An 18,260-nucleotide genomic window follows, 5' to 3' on the forward strand; every position below is an offset into this window, starting at 1 on the left:
AATTTATTAAGTATTTTGAAAATATTCATATTTGAACTCTGACCTTTGCATTATAATTATTGTGTGATATTATCTTGTATGAGTAGTCATTACTTAAAGATAATATTGGAATATTTTGATAATGGCTTTTCACAAATTCCAAAATGAAAAAGACTCTTGATATTTAGTTATTTTAACATAATATCGTTTTCTGAATAAATAAAATTTGTTAAAGTTTTTTATTTACAACATTATCAATGGTGATTTTTTATGCATATAACATGTGATGAAAAATCGTCAACTCTCCCCTGATAAAAGCTAGTGCTTATTCTTGAAATTAAGTATGACTTTAAAGTATCACATTGGAGAAAAATGAGAAAGAAGAATACTATTTAAGGAAAAAAATTCACAGACCCAACTCCATAATGTTGTAAGTTGAAAACGATGTCACATATTCTTATATATGCTGACACAGACTGATCTTTGTCTAAAAAGTTTGTTGGACATTATTACATGACCTAGGAGATAATTGTACATTACAATAGGGAAACAACCTCTACCGTTCTTCTTCACTAACTATCACTAATTGCAACACCATCCATGGCAAACCAATAATCAACAATTTTGATGTTCTGCGAAAGAGTAAAAGGATAGCATGATATGAAACATAAGGTGTTGCTGGTTTATGAGGCTGCAAGTCTAAACTTTACAATATGCCAAGTCTTAAGAACACCAATCTTGGACTGTGATCTAGAGATGCCTTGAACCAGGAATGTCAATCCAATTTAACTGGAGTTCCACCTCTCCAGACTCCACATTTTTTAGTCTAAGAACCATGTTTTGCACAACTTTGCCATCCTTCCAGACAATGTGACTCTCTTCAGCTAAGCAGTTTTGTCTGCTGGGTAACACTTTTGTAACTATAGTGTTGTTGGGGAGACCTGCCAACCGCATCTTCACTGCTTCGGTGAATGGAACTATAGAAAAGTCAGCATCCCCCATTTTGTCATCCATGCTGAATGTGTCCTTGTCATACACTTGCTGCATCAAAAAACAGTAACATTATTGCTATAGTTTGTTGATGAATTAAATTACTTCTTATTTCCATGATCTTCCATATGCACACTAAGCAACAAACAAAGCTAAACATTGTTTCAGTAAAACACGCATGTTATTATTGTTCATAGACACCACAGTTTAACATCTTTTGATGTTATGATAATATTTATATGGCTTTATTGTTCAGAGTACTATGTGGATTTAACATGATTGCTTCAGATGGTCTATGCAGCTTTCATTTTGTACCCAAGTTTTGCTCTCTGGTGTTGAAATTTGAAACACAGACACTATAAAAAGAGTTACTCACTAGATGGATTGGAGTATGAGGGTCTGAAATAGACAGGGTCAAGTCATCATTCCATTCAGGATTTAAATTCTTCTTGACCACCCGAGTCTTCAGCTTCTGCATGAGACATAAAATGCAGCGTGAGATGGATTATAGACAACAACAAAAAGAACAAGGTTTCATTCTGCTCCTCTTACTATTTGATGCCATTTAACATAATAACCCAAAACATGGAAAAACACATAGTTAATTATACAGACCATTCTAACTAGTAGTTAGAAATTTAGGGTATACACTTGATTACCCTTACCTTACATGTGAAGTTTTCAGCATATCCATAATTAAGTTAAATGAGTTGCAGTGCCGAATGCAGAGTCTAGTTCTAGTGAAAAAGGAAAACGAAAAGGCTACTCTGGGATGCAAACAAAATTTTTATCCTCACTTTTTTATCAGAAAGCACCAAAAGAAAAAAAACAAGAGAAGAGGGCCAAAACTTTATTTAGCTGACCAAGACAAAAATTTATTATAATTTATGTGCCGGCCATATCCATGATGAGTGTAAGCTTTTAACTCAAATAGCTTGTTTGTTGGGAAATATTTTAATACTCCCAAGATTTCATATCTTTGTTTGCACAATTCTTTATTTATTTTAATCTATCAATACGGTACTTGTTGGGTTGGTTTATCTTCCTCACCTTCAAGCAAGTTGCAAACTTTCAGATTTAGTTTATAGACTAAAGGGTGTAAGAGTGGGAGACTACGACTTTCCAACTTGAATTAGCCACTTTCTCTAACAAAAATTAGCACAGAAGACTTACAGACAAACTATATATTCTTTTAATTGTTTCAAATTCATCTTCTTCTCCAACAAAGCTCTAGAACAGTCTATGATGAATAGTGAGATGGCAGGAAAAATGAAATAGATACTCCACTTTAAGTCAAGAAAGATGAGCATAGGAGTGAGGGCTATTAACAAAAGGGGGGGTGGGAATTGGAGAAATAAGATGAAAGAAGAAACACACAAAAAAGGGGATTAAGAATAGAGAAAGGAAATCAAGAGAAAAATTAACAGAGAAAAGTCAACAGGGTTCAGAAAAATGTCACAGAACCAAAAGATGAAGAAAGAGTGATAAGATTGATGATAAAAAAAGTGGAGAAAGCTTACCTGCTTGCCCATTTTGATGACAACATAAGGATCACTGCTCACCACATCCCTGATAGCAAGATTGACACCTTTTTCAACATGAATTTTCAGCAGACCCAGCAAGTTCTCCATGGCGAAATATGTGAGGAAATGAAGAAAAATGGAATTTTTCAAAGAGAGAACAAATGGGTATCCCAAAGTCATGAGCAAAGTGAAGCCATTTATAACATATGAACTGTTTACTTCTCTCCGTGTTTTTTTTTTATTGTCTTTACTGCGACAAGGTCTTTTTTCCTTATTCTTCTCTGTGGTTTTCCTAGGATCTTTAGAAACAGTGTTTTTTTTTTCTTTCTCATAAAAATAACAATAGTTTCGCTTTCAACATTTTAATTTAATAAATATTAAATTATTTCTTCTATACTCTTTTAGATCAATATTATTCGGTGCAACCACATCCAAATTAAAATCAAGACCCAACAAGTCTTCATTAAATTATAAAACAAAGTACATTGTTTTTTTAATTATAACTTATAGAAAGATTTCATTGTCATCTAATTATAAAATACAAATATAGGTTAGAAATTTGAGTGTTTAGTTGAGCCGTAAAAAATATTAAGTTGAGTGAAGTATAGATCAAAAAAAAATCATATACTCATTTTAAAACGCTACAATTTTATTTTCTTAAGTTTTTAAATTGAAAGTTTTATCCTAATATTTTATATGAATTAGGAGTATTAAAAATAGACTTGAGTCGTACAACGGTTGGTATTTCAAACCACTAGCCTACTCTAGACGGCCAAACTGACTGGCCAAAGTACCAACAATTCAATTTTTATTTAATTAAAAATTAAAATTTTATCTAATTAAAGACATTAATTAATTAATTAAAATTTTATAAAATGGGTTGGCTTACAATAAATCTTTTTGCTTATTAAAATGAATGAGTAAATTTGAATATTTTTAAATAAGTTTTTATTAAAGTTTCATTTAATTATAAAAAAATTATATTTTCAATTGAATTTCTATTATTTTATTTTATTTTTAATTGAATTGATGCGATTATTATTTTGCTTACGTGTTGCGGATGAGAAAAAAACGACATAATAAAACTTTTAAGTCAATCCTAAATTTGGATATCTTCATCTGAGTTTCTACTAATTTTTTTTTATATATATAAAACATTCAAAATATTTATGTTTTTAAAATTGAATCTCTACCTAAATTGAGATAAGTTAGTCCTTTTATTTTATAGTTTCAAACACAACGATACAAACTTAATGATAAAAAAAATAATCTCTGGAACCTTAATTATTTTTACCAAATGACATTGTTTTGTGTATTAACATGGTTAATTTATTTTTATTTTAATATTTAATTTTAAAAAAACAAAACAAGGTAATTTTTTATTATTGTCCAAATGAGTAGTATTGTTAGATACAATAAAATCAGATAGCCACCTCAATTCATTTGATAACAATTATTCAATTGAGAAATATAAAACTTCTGAATAATTAATAAAATTTATTTCTTAATATGAATTAAGAACATAATGCCATTTTTAATTTCTTATGAAGTTGTAAATGTCAATGATACAAGGTAACAACCTCAGCTAAATTAATGGTAAAATTAAAGTTCATAATTTAATTAAAAAATATATAATTTGAAGCATTTGATAATTTAGTTATAATAAATACTCAATTAAAAATTCTTAAATTTATAAAATAAAACTTAAATTTTTTTTCGAGTAGTTGGAAATTGAATCCAAATTACTACAAGTCAAATCTGGAATGCAAGATGGAATAAAATGGGAAGGGTGGACTGGTTCTCTGTACTAGCATACACGTTTTTTCAACTTTTTCCATTTTGTAGTCAACAATTTTCCACGTTTAATTATTGGTAGCGTTTATCATTCCAATTGCGTACAACAGCTTTTGGTTAGAACGGTGGAAATAGTTGGATTCGTTAGTGTAAAAACTTCAATATGAAAAGATATCGAATAAATTAGATAATTTCATAGTTAAATATGATTTATTAATTATATAGTTTATTATAAACAGTATAAATAGTTACATTGGTAAAATTTTAGATATGTATTTGTTCTAGTCAACTTGAGGTCGGTCAGAATCTGAATGAGTTTCTTGTGGTTTCTTTTTAAAGGCTTTCTGGAAATGAGGGTTCCTCCTGCGATGAGACTCTGACGCTCAAGTCAGTAAGAACATAAATATAATGAGTATAATATGAAATAGAAGTTGAGAGTAATATCTGTGTTGTTTATTAGATGTTTAGATTATATCTTTTCTGTAGAGTATAATCAGGCATATATTGTTCGAATTGTAACTTTTCTACTTTTAGTCATGATTCCGTCCTAATTGAGTCATTAAGGATGATTAAGTCTATTTGATTGAGATCCCTTGATTTGTGCTCCCTCATAATGTTAAATACACAGGTTGAAAAAAGATTCATGATCATATATCGGATCAGACACATGACCTAAAATTCTTTATAAGAGTCTAAACTTGAATACAAGAAGAAAAATTGATACCAGGCACTAGACATAGTAGTGGTTCCTTATAAATAATCTAACATATAAAACAAAACAAAAAACAAGTAATCTAACATACAAAAAAAAACTAAAAAAAAACAAGTTAAGAGTGAAAACAGAAACAAGGTTAAAAGATTAAGGTTCTTACTTTGTGTTCTTTTTCTTTCCATTTTTTGATTTTTCTTTTGGCAAATTTATTCATTGACATCAACGACTGAATTCACCAAGCACGTATCAATTTGATGTGGATAATGTACAGCTAAAAATGTTGATGGAATAAAACATTGAAGCTATCTAAATACATTGATGTTGTTGTTGTGTATTGGAATTTGATATCATAAATGATGCACATGTTTTGTCAAATTGCCTAGCCACTGAGAAGGACCACATACTCTTAATTGATGATAGATATAACTCACTATCACTGACTTTGCTTTCTTACCATTTAAGTATATTTTCGTTATCATTTAACTTTTATTTGGTTAACAGCAAAAAAATGTAAGGAAAAAGTTTGGAAAAGGAAGATTTTTTTTTTTTAAAGTTAAAATCAATTTAGCAGGTGTAACATGCATACAATTTGCAGTAACCATTTCTTATATAGTTGGATTTAGACAGACTCAATCTTCCCACAAAACAAGTAAATGATTAAATTTATATAATTGTTTAGAATTTAAAAATTAGGAAAATAGAATAAATATATTTGTTAATTTTTATAAAGAACCTTAAATTAGATTTTGAATGTTCAAATTCAATCTTCAATTTATTTCTTCGGTAATATAAGGCAACTCCATCTCACTAGCATCACATATTTGACCGTCTTTACGTAATTAAAGAGAACAATTTTTTGTTCGTATTGCAATGAAAAATGTTATCTTCTTAATCTGTAATCGGTGATTTAGAACTGTTTTGTTTTTTAAATAAAACACCTTATGTAATAAAAGAATTAGGGTGATATATAACTAGTTTTTATGAATTCAAATATGGATATTTGGTATTCATAGACACTGTATACAAAATATTAAGGAGTTTGCAATAATTTATATATATTATTTAACTAATTTATAAAAACTCACATGTAAAATTAATATTTAAGGTAAGTTAAACAGATTTAGTCCCAATTTAAAAGTTTTATTTTGAAGATTAGTGATGAAGGTGAAAATGAAAAATTGGTGTGATCCAGAAAAGTGAGGCAATTAATTGTGCATCACCAGTGGATGAATTGGATGGTTGTAATCTCAGGCCAAATTGTGTTCACTGGGTCCTTGGTTTGAAGTTGATAGTGGGTCCTTCACCAAGTTGATGTTGGCCCATTAGTCTGTCATGGTGGCCAATTGCTTTCTGACCCCCTCAAATTAAAGGCAAATTCTAATCTTTTTGAACTTTCATCCTACATAGTTTTGAATTTTCGAAAATGTCCCTTATTTAAAAAATAAAATTTTAGAATTGGAAATAATACATTCTAGAAAAAGTAGGTATGGAAAAGGTTGTTGTGTTCTGGAAATAAAAATCTTGAAAAAGAATCAAAATTTTATTCTAAATAAAAAATCCACAATATAAAAAATTTGTTTTGAAAAGAAAAATCCAAAAATATATTTGAGATAAAGAAATCTATAATATATTTTTATATATATCCTATTTTATTTAAAGAATTTTCCATTTTTATAGTGAAATTGGGTGCAGTTATATACTAGAGGAAGTAATTGTCCAAATTGAGGCAAGTTTTTCGTACGCCAAATCATTTTTAACCTGTGCCTAACATAATTTTTTATTTTCGAAAATAAAAATCTAAAAGTGAAAATAATACATTATGAAAAAGTATATCCAGAATTCAAAATTTAAAATCTCATTCTAAATAAAAAAAATCCGTAATACATAAAATTCATTTTGAAAAAAAAATCCTTAAAACTCTATTATTTAAGGGTATTTTTGTCTTTCATACTAATACTAAATTAGGTGCAGTAATGGTGCTAAGTAAAATTTGAACACCTGCGATCCAACCCAATAGTGTGTATTATATATTAATATTTATACCATTAATTATAATTTATCATATATAATATAAATTTTTAATTTTACAATAATTATTTGAAAATGACGTTCGTAGCAGCCTGTAATTTTCCATTCTAAACCTGTGCTGAGAGACTCAATAAGAATGTAACGAAGTTTAAGTATTAACATTCATACAAAATATTCTTATTTTAAAATATTAAATAAATAAATAAATAATTAATTTTTTAATTTGTTTTTTGCTACAAATGTTTTCTTTCACACACGGTTCTCGTTAAAACCTTTTCCTCTCAATTATTGCATGCCCTAGCATCAGGAGGCCGTTATCTCACTCCAGCACTTTGGCAACCGTGGAACTCAGGCACGCCGTCGCACCGAAGCATCTCCAGGTTCTCCGCGAAGGTTAGTTTTTTGTTGTTTTATATTCTTTGGTCCTTAGATTTGTAGTTCTTCTATTTCTTGGATTTTGAAGAAAGGCGTTTTCTTGGCCTCTGTTTAGTGATGAATTGTATCTCACAAACAGAGTTTTTTTGGTTCCATAATTATGGCTGCATGCTTATTAATTCATCATTCAAGGAACATTGCAAAGTAAACGTAGTTATACGCAGTATTTGCTACATGTCGAGAATGACAAGGATATTGAAATATAGAATTCTGTCTAGGCACTCTGATATTTGGGTTTGGTACTTTCAGAATTCTTAACTTCAAAACACTTTGTATTTGATAGTTTACTTTGTCTTGATAAGAGTGTTCTAAGTGGGAAGTAGTTGGTCTTCCACAATACTGTTTATTAGGTTTTTTAAATTTATTTTGGTATACGTTACCCATTAGTTCCTTACATATTACTGACCCAACAGTTCCTTATCCACTGTTATTTTGGTTTTGTTTTTTAATCTTTTTTTTTTTCTCCTCTTCTTGCCTTCTGCATGGGAAGAAGATTGCTAATTCTGTATATGTAGTTAAACAAATAATGTAAACTACTTCCACCCATTCTATTATTATGTACTCAGATAGCCAGCCACAATAAAAGTCAGGGTCCTTTTGTTAAAATAAAGAAATTTATTTTCTCTGTTCCATCATTCAAGCTAAGTTTGATTAAGTCATTTGTTGCTTTAAGATTTGAATGTAGTCTCTAACATAAACTGTCTAGAATTTCAACATTGGCAAATTGATGTTAGATTGAGTACCAAACAACTAGAGGAGTAAATGAAAAGAAATTTGGCAATACTCATTCAAATTGCAGTAGTTACAGAGAATTTCAGCGGATGATAGGGAAGGCCAATGTGTCTTAAATATAAGAACATATAAAAACCATGAGTCCACACCTAATCTAACGGCTTCAGCTTTAGGGTAAGTTGGTTCGTGACAGTATAGATAACTATTTATTTCTTTGCCTCTATTTGGTTTTCTGTCTTTGTTTCCCTCCTTTACTACCACTATTTTGATTCACATTTCTGTTCACTTTACCATTGTTTCTGTTTGATTAAAGTAATGATCTTCCACTGCTTACTAAATACTTATCCAGTTATACTTGCCCAAAACTCCTTGCAACTGAACACCTTGTTTATATAACCAGTACCAAAGTTTTTTGCCACCCAAGTTCCGGAAGAATTAAAGTGGCAATGAAATTATTTGATATTCTGCATTGGTTCAATATTTGAATATTGCTATTTCTTTGATAGGAGAAACCATACCAACTCAATTTTGTTTCTTTTGATGTCCACTCCACCCAAATTTTGCACTTTAAGTTAAAATTGTATTCGGATGTATTTTTGTGAAAATTCAATTATTTAATTTGGTGTTTATATGTTGGCTTTATTGCAGAAGCAAAGGAAACACTCTCTTTTTGTTACTTCCTTTTCTCTCTCTCTCTAGTGTCGCACAAATGAAGATGTATGTTTCCCCCATTTTTGTTTGTTTTCAAATTAATACACTAATTTCATTTGAACTTTTCTATTATCTATTGGCATATGGTTGATGTTTACTAACTTGGTCATAGCTTAGAGGCCAATGCTGGTGCACTCACAAATTTTGAGGTCCTTGATTTCTTACGAGCTAAAGGAGCTTCAAAGGATCCAACCAGGGTTATTGCCAAAGTGGAGCAGTCTGAATACAAGGTTAGGTTTGCTTTTTCTAATAGATGGCAATAATTTTTTAGTTTTGTTGGTAAATGAATGTCCTGGATATCTAGCAGGTTTATGATTATTTGGTTGACACTGCTGCCTCTGATCAAACAAGAGAGAGCATCAATGAGTTTTTGACTTGTATTAAACGACATGACCTAGCAAAAGCTGAGGTTCTGAACATATTAAACACTAGGCCAACTTCTGAAGTTGAAATATTCCCTGTAAGTATCAATTTAAATTTTCCCATTTATTTTACACTAAACCATTTAGTTAGAAGTTATTAGCTCTGCGATGTGTTTCTGTTATTTGCCTTTAGCTTTGAAGTATGAAGTATTAGGTATTGACTTTTAACTTTTTATGCTGTGATGTAACTTGTAAACTCTAGCAAATAAGCAACACAAAATTCTGACAATTAACAGGTATTATAGCATAATTCCCATTTTTCTTCTCATAACTAATTTGCTCTATCAAAATATAATTTATAAGAAAACTGTTATTCGTAAGATCAGCCAGTTTGGAAACATAGTCCCTCCATTATTAATAACTTGGAATGATAAAAAAAGAAAGAATAGTTAGTCGATCCCCAATTCACATGTTAGGTTTGATAACCAATAGATTTGTATTTTTTTATGAATTCCAGAATTTCTTTTCCAGTGAATCCTGTAATGATATATCAGTTGGAATTGGAAGCACTGAGACCATTAGACTTATATTTAACTTTCTTTGGTCCCAACTTATCCAAAGACCTGTTACTGAATTTTAGAGGGTGAGAAAAATATTGGAAACATACTCTCCATTCTCCATTTATTATGCATACATCAATAAGGAAGTTTTCAGGCACTGGGTCGCCTTTGGTTTGAATACACCAGCTAGTGGTCATGGGTTAATCCTGATGGACCAAATCTACAAGATTTAATCTTTTAAGTTTTCAAATCTCTCTGTTTTGCTACCTTAGTGTGCTTTTACTTACCAGAAGCTTTGCTCATTTAAGGGGGATGATATATTATTAGACATTTTTAGCTTATTATACTCGATAATTTCTAATTAGATGACGGAATAAAATACTTTTACATTTATCAAATATAGTCAAAGTAGACTATATGATTATCTGTACGTGGGGTTTAAAACTTCAAACTAAGATATTAAGGATTAATGAAGTTTCTGGTCTAAAATTTTGGAATTTTGTTCGTTGCTTATAATTTATTTTTTTTGTATAAAAATTACTCCTTCATAAGGAAAAAATAGTTCCGGGAGAGGGTTTATTATTGATGGTTGAAAATAAATGAAAGACTAGAAATGGTCGATTTTTTTTGTAAAGACTGAAATCAAAATCCAAAAGTTTTGAAAGACTACTTTTTTTAGCCCTGTAGCTGATTATCATATTTTTTGTCGAATTTGATTTTGTATATGTAAACTCCTGATTAGTTGTGTTTGTGTAAGAAGTATTGGAATCATCAGGTTTGCTAGTCTGCAATTTTGACTGCATAGAAAGATAGGATTGCTTGAATTTTTAAGTCCAAAATTTAAATGGTTGTGTTATGTTTGATAATAATTTTCTGCGAAGAGAGTATTGTTATCTCTATTTCTAAATCTCAGAGTTGTCCATTCATTTTTGGTAGGACTGGGTTGGGACTGATAATGTGCTTTAAAATTTTTAGTCTATTTCAATAGCTACCCCTACGAAACTGTAATTAAGCAGTTTGTTTACTTTGATTACACAGATCATAGAAAGTTGTGAGGGACGTTTTCCAGATGAAGAGGTGACCGAAATAGTGGAGCTGGTGACGAAAACATTGCCGCCACCTCCCGAAATGAAACAGGAAGAAATTACCAAGGATGACGAAGAAACTGCTACACTGAAAAATGAAAAGGAAGAGATTAGTGAAGATCCAATGGACACCAGATAACATAACAAATTGTCGTGTAAAGGATCCTATAAAATTTTATTCATTTTTAGCTTCAAAATCACATATCCAGAAATTGCCATGTTTATTTCGTTCACATTATTTAATATAAATTTAGACTGTCATCAATTCCTTTTTATTTTACTTGACTTCAAATATATTAATAATATAAATATTTTTATGATTGTTCAATCCTAAATTATAATGCATAGCATGATAATTGCTTAAAAAAATCTTAGTTTATCAATTTTTTTAGCATGTATTATCTACAAACAAGTGAATTAACTTATATTACTCTAATTTAACAATAATCTCCTGTTTGACTTGGGAACATATAATTGTATTATACACATATATATATATATATATATATATTAGTTAAATAAATGTGCTTTCTGTATTAGTATTCACATTCTTATAATATTAAAATAATATAGTTTCAAAGATATATATAATTTTACAGGAATGATATTAAAAAATGTTAAAATAATTATGAGATAGTTATTTTTAAAAAAATTATTTAGTTATTTTAAAATAAAGAAAAACTGTTCAATTACTTATTTTATTAATAAATATATTTTTATTTATTTATTAAAAAATAAAATTATACAACTAAAAATAACATTAAAGAAAATTGTGCAATGATATATCCTTTATACAGTGGTATAAAAGAAAATAAAATTTTATCATCTCTATTCATTTTAATTGGATTGACAAAATCATCATCTATTACCTATATAATATTAACTCTCATGAAAAACATGTCTAAAACCCTAATTAATTGTTCACTCTTTTCAAGTTAATCAGATCTGCAAGTATTTTTCTTCTATAGACAATCTTATTGGAGTGTTGTACTATTGTCAAATTTCAAATAAGGATTTGAACTTTGGATAGTTACAACTGGTGATTTGAGTGTCATCTAAGTTTATAGAAGTATTCCTCTCAAATGAGTTCATAAAAGAGCTAAATTAAAAAGTTATTTAAGATATAATTTAGGCGTGAATTTAGTTTTGATGCTAGAAAATCTCGATTGAAGATAATGTTTGTAATATTTTAATAGTCATTTTTATTCTTCAACTTAATCATTTACTGATATGTTATACAATTTTCATTTTAATAGACACAGATTAGTTTGATTGGAAGATTCAGTGACACGCAGATTATATTTTCAGAAACTTTTGATGAATTACGTTTTCGACCAGAGTCACTATCTATCCTTTACAAAAATTATTCAAACTGTTATTGGATTGTGAGAGTAAAATCTGTTTATAGTTAGTGCTACACAGTAAAAGGAATGTTTTTCTTTCTCTCTACAATTAATTCCACATCTCAATTTAATTTCAACACCACACACTAAATTTGCAATAAACAGAATAATTGTAAAATGCATGTCATTCATCCTCTTAAAATAAATCAGCGACTTACGAAACTACGAGCGCGTCATCATCTTCTTGAACTCTTCGAAATTCACGTTGCCGTCGCCGTCGGCATCCACGTTTCCGATCATTCTCCGGCAGTCACTGAGGGAGCACTTCTCCCCCAACCTCCGCATCACGGAGTGCAGCTCCTTCGCCGAGATCAGCCCGTTCTTGTCCAGATCGTACAGCTCGAACGCCTCCCGAAGCTCCTTCCCGTCGCCGCCGCCTCCGCCGCAGTGAAACTCCCCGAACTCCTTCAAATCAATGTAGCCGTCGCCATTCCGGTCGAGTTCCGCCATCATACGCCGCACCTCCTCCGTGGTAGTTTTCGATCCCAGCGCCGCCATCAGCTCCCTCAGCTCCGAGCACGAGATCTTCCCGTCGCCGTTCTTGTCGAACTTGTTGAAGATCTTGCGCACCTCTTCGTCCATGGCGACACCGAGAGAAGAAAAAACTGAAGAGTTTGGTTGTGGTGACTCACTCGCGCTTTATAGAAAGCGCGGTTGTGCGATTGGATCAGTCACCCAAACGCGTTAAGAAGTTGAGAAGTATTGTGTGAGGTGTTAGCCAAACGCGGTGTTGTTGAGTGTGGCAGAAGCGGTGAAGTAGTTAGTTAATTGAAAGCGAAGGAAGAGTTTTATTAACCACAAGAAGTTGGAACGCGTGGCATGTCCTCGTGGAGTGCACGAGAATCAATATATCATGTCCTTATCATGTTTTATAACAACTTCTGCCCTACATAGATTTTTCTAATAATTTACAAACGCATTTTTTTTAATTAATTACTTGCACTTTTTCCTTTTTAAACACAGAAAACATTGAATTATGATTGAAAAATAAATTTTAAATTTTTATATTCTTAATTGATTTTAAGCAGGAATAATTTTAAATAAAAAAAAAAGTTATACTAATTTTTCACTGGCATGCTTTTGATATAAAAGTATGTAAAAAAAACAATTTAAAAATAATTGGAGGTGAAATAAAAAAAAAATTGGATAGAGTGATGTAAGTTGTGAGTGAAGGATAGGACATGTTGACGGTGATAATGCATAGTGTGATGGTCCACATATTCACACATCACATGCCATCATATGTGATAAAAGTGACCGTACTCATCAAATGTTTATTCATTTCGCGCCAACTAATCAATGGATTTTCTTTAGCAGATGCACCTGTCTTTTGCCGGTTTTTTTTTTTTTCAGAAGTCATGTAATCTTCACATCAAATTTTGATAATTTATATTTGTAAAAATGATTTTAAAATAAAAAATTGTATTTGAAATCATAATTTTAGTTTAAGTTATAACTTTTTTTTCTAGTCGTGTATTATTTGTGATTAAAATAAGGTTGTGTACTATTTGTAATTTTTTTTCTTGATTGTTGTTAAAATCGTGCTACTAAAGTTTTTATTGATTTTTTAAATTGTATATATTACTCTAATGGAAAATGTTTGGATAAGGAGATCATCATATTCCTTGATAATTTCCATATAATTACTTATAACGATTAAGAAAAATCCCTCTCATTGGTGGGACTGTTCTTATTATTATCCAACATATTTTTAATGAAAATGTTACTTTTTATTTTACATTAGTCGTAATATTATCTTATATTAATCACAAAATTTCACATTTATTTGTGTAGAGACATGTAACAAGATAATATGTTATTAAAAAAAGAAAAAAATCAATTAAAAATATAAAAAAAGTTGAATATTTAATGGATCAAGAAAATTTAATAGGACTGAATTGAAAACATTCAAATTTGATGTGAAATTTAATTAAACTCTTGAAAAAAATAAACAACCTTTTATATTTTTTTAAACTATTACATTTGAAAATAAGTCAGTTTTCTTTTGAAAAAAAAAATTCAACAAAGTATCTTAATATTTTGAGTGAGATAATATATTTTTATTCTTATATTTATATTTAGAATAAAATATATTTTATTCAGTTAAATAATAATTAAATAGTCTAAGAATTATTTTAGAAATTAAAAAGTAGATATAAATTTATGATTCTTTACTTAAAAAAATAATCACTCCATCTAGAAAGCATATGATTGTTGAGGTTAGAAGGTGATAACTTTTTGAAGTATTATCTTAAAAAATAAAAGAAATATTTTATAATTTTAAATAAGAATAAATGTATTTTAGGTTCTTATAATTTATAGTTATCGTATTTTCATCTTTATAAACAAACTAATAATTTTCTATTTATTCTAAATTTGTCAACACCACCACCTTGGAACTGAAGTCTTTTTATTGGTTTTTATTCATGGTTGATTATTTTATTTTTTTCTAAGATCTTCTCTCTTTTGCATCTTTTCTTATATACTATTATTTTTAATTTTAAAAGAGTATATGTATATATATTATTTTTTTGTGAGCATATATAATTATAGAGTATTGTGATTACTTAAAAACGACAATTGTTTGTGAGAAACTATACATGTCAACTTCTTTATTATAGCAGGACATTATTGGAGACAAACATGTTCTCATTAATTTACCTGATACAATGCTATCCCACTTCTGAATTAAAATCTCAATAGTATTTAAGCACTTTGTTTCCATTTGTAGAACATGGCTTATAATTCACTCAACTTTAACCTCATTGCATAGGTTCTTCAAAAGAGTAAACTCCAGTTTCAATCTTTGTTTCACCTTTCTTCATTTTGAACTTCAATTTTAAATATTTTAAAAGCTTCTATCGGACTCTTCTCACCATTGCTGCAAATAATCATTTTGCTAAAATGAACAAATATATATCATTAGCTTTATTATGTGTATAAATGCTTCTAAATATACAGTTATGGTATTAATTAATTTAAAACAATTTTTTTTCAATTTCGTTGAAAATATATTTGGACAAGCTTTTTTATGGTCCATTGACAAATCTACCCAGTTTAAACGGAATCTATTAAAAAATTAAAGAAAAAAATTACACACTATTTTTTTTAATTATTTACGTAGAGGAAGGAGAAGATTGTTTGCAATTCAATATTTTTATTCTCTTTCACTTTATTTTTTCTTAATTTTTTTTATCTCTATTTTTGTTCTTACCAAAATGAAAAATGGAAGGTAGATCTCCTAAAATAAATTATTCGTTTTATAGGTCAAGCTTATTAAGGTGATAAGGAGAAAGTTATGTTTAGAAGATTGTCCGACAATCAAATCATAATAACATATAAAAAAAATTAAGAATATATGAGTGTGAGAAGTGATTGATTATTCCATGTAGAATAAATAGTATATTTATAATTTTTTTTAAAATTTAGATTAAAAACTATTATCAAATAATATAATAAGATATAATTGATTATTAAATATTTATTATTTGATCAATTATAATATATCCAAATTATATAATTAGATTTGATTTGAATGAATTAGGGGTGATTTGATTAAATTGCACAAGATTTAATTGGACATAGGCTTTGAGGATACTTTCTGTAAATATATTTAATATATAAACATTTTATTTTCCATCAATCACTGTAAATATGTTTAATATAGAAACACTTTTTTTGGCCATCAATCGTGATAACTTTGAATGGAAACGAGCACAGATATGACGCTCTCTTTTCAGCATCCTCTTCATTCTATCTTTTCTTCGTTGCTTCAAGGAATAGTCCCATCCTTTTCAAACCAACATGTCAATGAGATGGTAACTCAACAACTCCCTTCAAGTGAGAAAAAAAAAACATTACCATTAAATCTTGAAAGGAATATTACATTGAAATTCATTTTGAACATAAGTAGACATGACTTAGTTGGAAAGTGGGATATAATATTTTAACATAAAAAAAACCTTCTCGGCTATTTAGAAAAATTCATCTTATCTAGTTTAGAAAATGTTTCCAATATAAGAGTAAGATTACAATATTCGTTTCTCTCCTTCATCACAAGTTTCATTTATATAAAGAAGAATACTTCTTCATAAAGAAATAGTGAATAATTAATATTTGTCACATTTTTAAGATAACTTGAAAATACTATCGTCAATTTTCTAGGTTGAATTTCAAAGTTTTTAAGAGATATATAATTCCAAGACTTTAGAATGTTAATTGAATTTACTGAATAGATCAATTACCAATATTCATTAGTCATGATCTCGTGTTGCTTAAGAAGAAACTCCTAACAAACATATAAGGATAAAGATTAAACATATAAGGATAAAGATCTCTAACCTAATGAGTTGGAACGGGTGAAAGTTGTATCACAAGTGAGAGTGCAATTATTTTAATATTTTATTTTTCTAATTTAGAAAAAAAAAGTTATATGAAAAGGGAGAAGAATAAAATAAGAAAAATATCGTTGATAAATTTTTTAAAAAAAAGAGTAATGTAATATAAAGATACTTTGATCTTTTAATATATAATCTAGCCTATCTTTTTATTTTTCTCTTAGAATATGTGGGAACACATTTGGACATGAGTCTCACATACTTTCTTTTACTTTTATGTTAAACTGAAAGGTGAAAGTTAAGCATAATATTCCTTTCCTTCTTTTGGTTTTGTTTTCAACCCAATTATAGATACTCTAAAATTTAATGTAAGAGATAAAAAAAAAGAGTGTAAAGGATCGGGGAACATATTTGAAAAGACAGAGTCACTGGTGTTATATTATATATTTGAAAATATAGACACTTAAATTCCACAAAAATGATAAAAGAGGAGAATGGGAGTTAGCCATTCCAAGTATTATGAATTTGTGGTTTGTTACTTGGGGGACAAAGAATAAAGCAAATCCCTGAAGAGGGAGCAATGCACATTTGACAAAGTGACTAAATTTAGCAAAACACTTTCAACCATTCACATTAGAAAAAAAATGAATTTGGCCAAGTTTGGTAAACAAGTTGTGAATTATGTTATCTTGGTAATTAGGCATTAGTGTCAATAATAAGTAAACCCCATGTACTAAAGATGGCATAACCTTACCCAAACTCTTAGGCCTTTAACCTCTCAATTTCCGTTTTAAGTGAAACACCAAAACCACAAAGAAACTCATTCTTTTAGGTAATACAAACCAAACATTCCATAATGGCTGATGATGATCCACAAGATGTAGCTGATAGGGAACGCATTTTCAAGCATTTTGATTCCAATGGTGATGGCCAAATCAGTTCACAAGAGCTTGGTGAAGCCCTTAAAGCACTTGGATCAGTGACCCCAGATGAAGTGCAACGGATGATGGATGAAATTGACACAGATGGTGATGGCTTCATTTCACATCAAGAGTTCACAGATTTTGCACGAGCCAACCGTGGTCTAGTGAGGGATGTAGCCAAGATTTTTTAAGTTCTTCCCACATAATATTTACAACACACAATCATTGTCAATGTGTGTTCATCATTTATATATACGATGTAACAATGGTAGGTTCATGATGTTAGCCTCTCTGGGGTTGACCTAATGCCTTTGTTGTATAGTGTCATGTCTTGCGATAAACTTAATCTGATTGCTTTCACATGTTCATTATTATAAAGCAAGGTCCTTGACATTAAGTTAGAGGCAGTTGAGATGCTCTATTCTCAATAGGGACCTGCTTCAATACCAAACACCAGAAGTTATGTAAATCAAAATCTTAATTCTTAAGGTTGCAGCTAGACACGACACATCTTTTTCTTTCTTTCTTGACATAACTTAAGAACTTGTATAAAAGATAAAATAAATGTACAGAGCTATATACATCAAACTATACATTACGTGTTCATCTTCGTGTATTCTTAATGTATTCCCTGTCTTGTTTTTTTTCTTTTACTTGTTGAGGTGCATTATGAATTAGGTGAGAAG

The 18,260-nt window shown here is 29.4% G+C and overlaps 4 protein-coding genes across 5 annotated transcripts; 2 read left to right on the forward strand and 2 right to left on the reverse strand.

Annotated features, from left to right (window-relative positions):
* Positions 1-407: 407 nt before the first annotated feature.
* LOC137814966 (protein C2-DOMAIN ABA-RELATED 1) lies at positions 408-2,795 on the reverse strand. Its single transcript, XM_068617944.2, has 3 exons — positions 2,490-2,795; positions 1,346-1,441; positions 408-1,020 (listed from the first exon to the last, which is right to left on the reverse strand). The coding sequence occupies exons 1-3, from the start codon at positions 2,670-2,672 to the stop codon at positions 730-732; spliced, it is 570 nt and encodes a 189-aa protein (XP_068474045.2). The 5' UTR covers positions 2,673-2,795; the 3' UTR covers positions 408-729.
* Positions 2,796-7,290: 4,495 nt separating this feature from the next.
* On the forward strand, positions 7,291-11,186 carry LOC137814967 (uncharacterized). 2 transcript variants are annotated; one of them, XM_068617945.2, is made up of 5 exons: positions 7,291-7,419; positions 8,842-8,910; positions 9,017-9,134; positions 9,209-9,364; positions 10,865-11,186. In XM_068617945.2, exons 2-5 carry the CDS (start codon positions 8,903-8,905, stop codon positions 11,048-11,050), a joined length of 468 nt encoding a protein of 155 aa, XP_068474046.1. In that variant the 5' UTR covers positions 7,291-7,419; positions 8,842-8,902; the 3' UTR covers positions 11,051-11,186. The 2 variants fall into 2 exon arrangements, with proteins under 2 accessions (XP_068474046.1, XP_068474047.1); XM_068617946.2 differs by having other exon boundaries at positions 9,212-9,364.
* LOC137814968 (putative calcium-binding protein CML18) lies at positions 10,785-13,066 on the reverse strand. Its single transcript, XM_068617947.1, has 2 exons — positions 12,473-13,066; positions 10,785-10,999 (listed from the first exon to the last, which is right to left on the reverse strand). The coding sequence occupies exon 1, from the start codon at positions 12,894-12,896 to the stop codon at positions 12,477-12,479; it is 420 nt and encodes a 139-aa protein (XP_068474048.1). The 5' UTR covers positions 12,897-13,066; the 3' UTR covers positions 10,785-10,999; positions 12,473-12,476.
* A 4,441-nt stretch (positions 13,067-17,507) lies between these two features.
* On the forward strand, positions 17,508-18,092 carry LOC137816251 (Calcium-binding EF-hand family protein). Its single transcript, XM_068619329.2, has one exon. It carries the CDS (start codon positions 17,508-17,510, stop codon positions 17,763-17,765), a length of 258 nt encoding a protein of 85 aa, XP_068475430.1. The 3' UTR covers positions 17,766-18,092.
* Positions 18,093-18,260: the final 168 nt, after the last annotated feature.

The sequence above is a fragment of the Phaseolus vulgaris genome, chromosome 1 (genome assembly GCF_051622355.1).
Source record: "Phaseolus vulgaris cultivar YP4 chromosome 1, ASM5162235v1, whole genome shotgun sequence".
In the NCBI taxonomy this organism is placed as follows: Eukaryota; Viridiplantae; Streptophyta; class Magnoliopsida; order Fabales; family Fabaceae; genus Phaseolus; species Phaseolus vulgaris.

Bases quoted from the DNA above. Each gene is read 5' to 3' on its own strand.
- LOC137814968 (XM_068617947.1), bottom strand. From the start codon at position 12,896: ATGGACGAAGAGGTGCGCAAGATCTTCAACAAGTTCGACAAGAACGGC.
- LOC137814967 (XM_068617945.2), top strand. The intron at 9,135-9,208 runs GTTAGGTTTGCT...CTGGATATCTAG, and splicing joins TGGAGCAGTCTGAATACAAG to CAGGTTTATGATTATTTGGT. The intron at 9,365-10,864 runs GTAAGTATCAAT...TTGATTACACAG, and splicing joins CTGAAGTTGAAATATTCCCT to ATCATAGAAAGTTGTGAGGG.
- LOC137814966 (XM_068617944.2), bottom strand. From the start codon at position 2,672: ATGACTTTGGGATACCCATTTGTTCTCTCTTTGAAAAATTCCATTTTT. The intron at 1,442-2,489 runs GTAAGCTTTCTC...TGTCTCATGCAG, and splicing joins TCATCAAAATGGGCAAGCAG to AAGCTGAAGACTCGGGTGGT. The intron at 1,021-1,345 runs GTGAGTAACTCT...TTTTTGATGCAG, and splicing joins CTCATACTCCAATCCATCTA to CAAGTGTATGACAAGGACAC.
- LOC137816251 (XM_068619329.2), top strand. From the start codon at position 17,508: ATGGCTGATGATGATCCACAAGATGTAGCTGATAGGGAACGCATTTTC.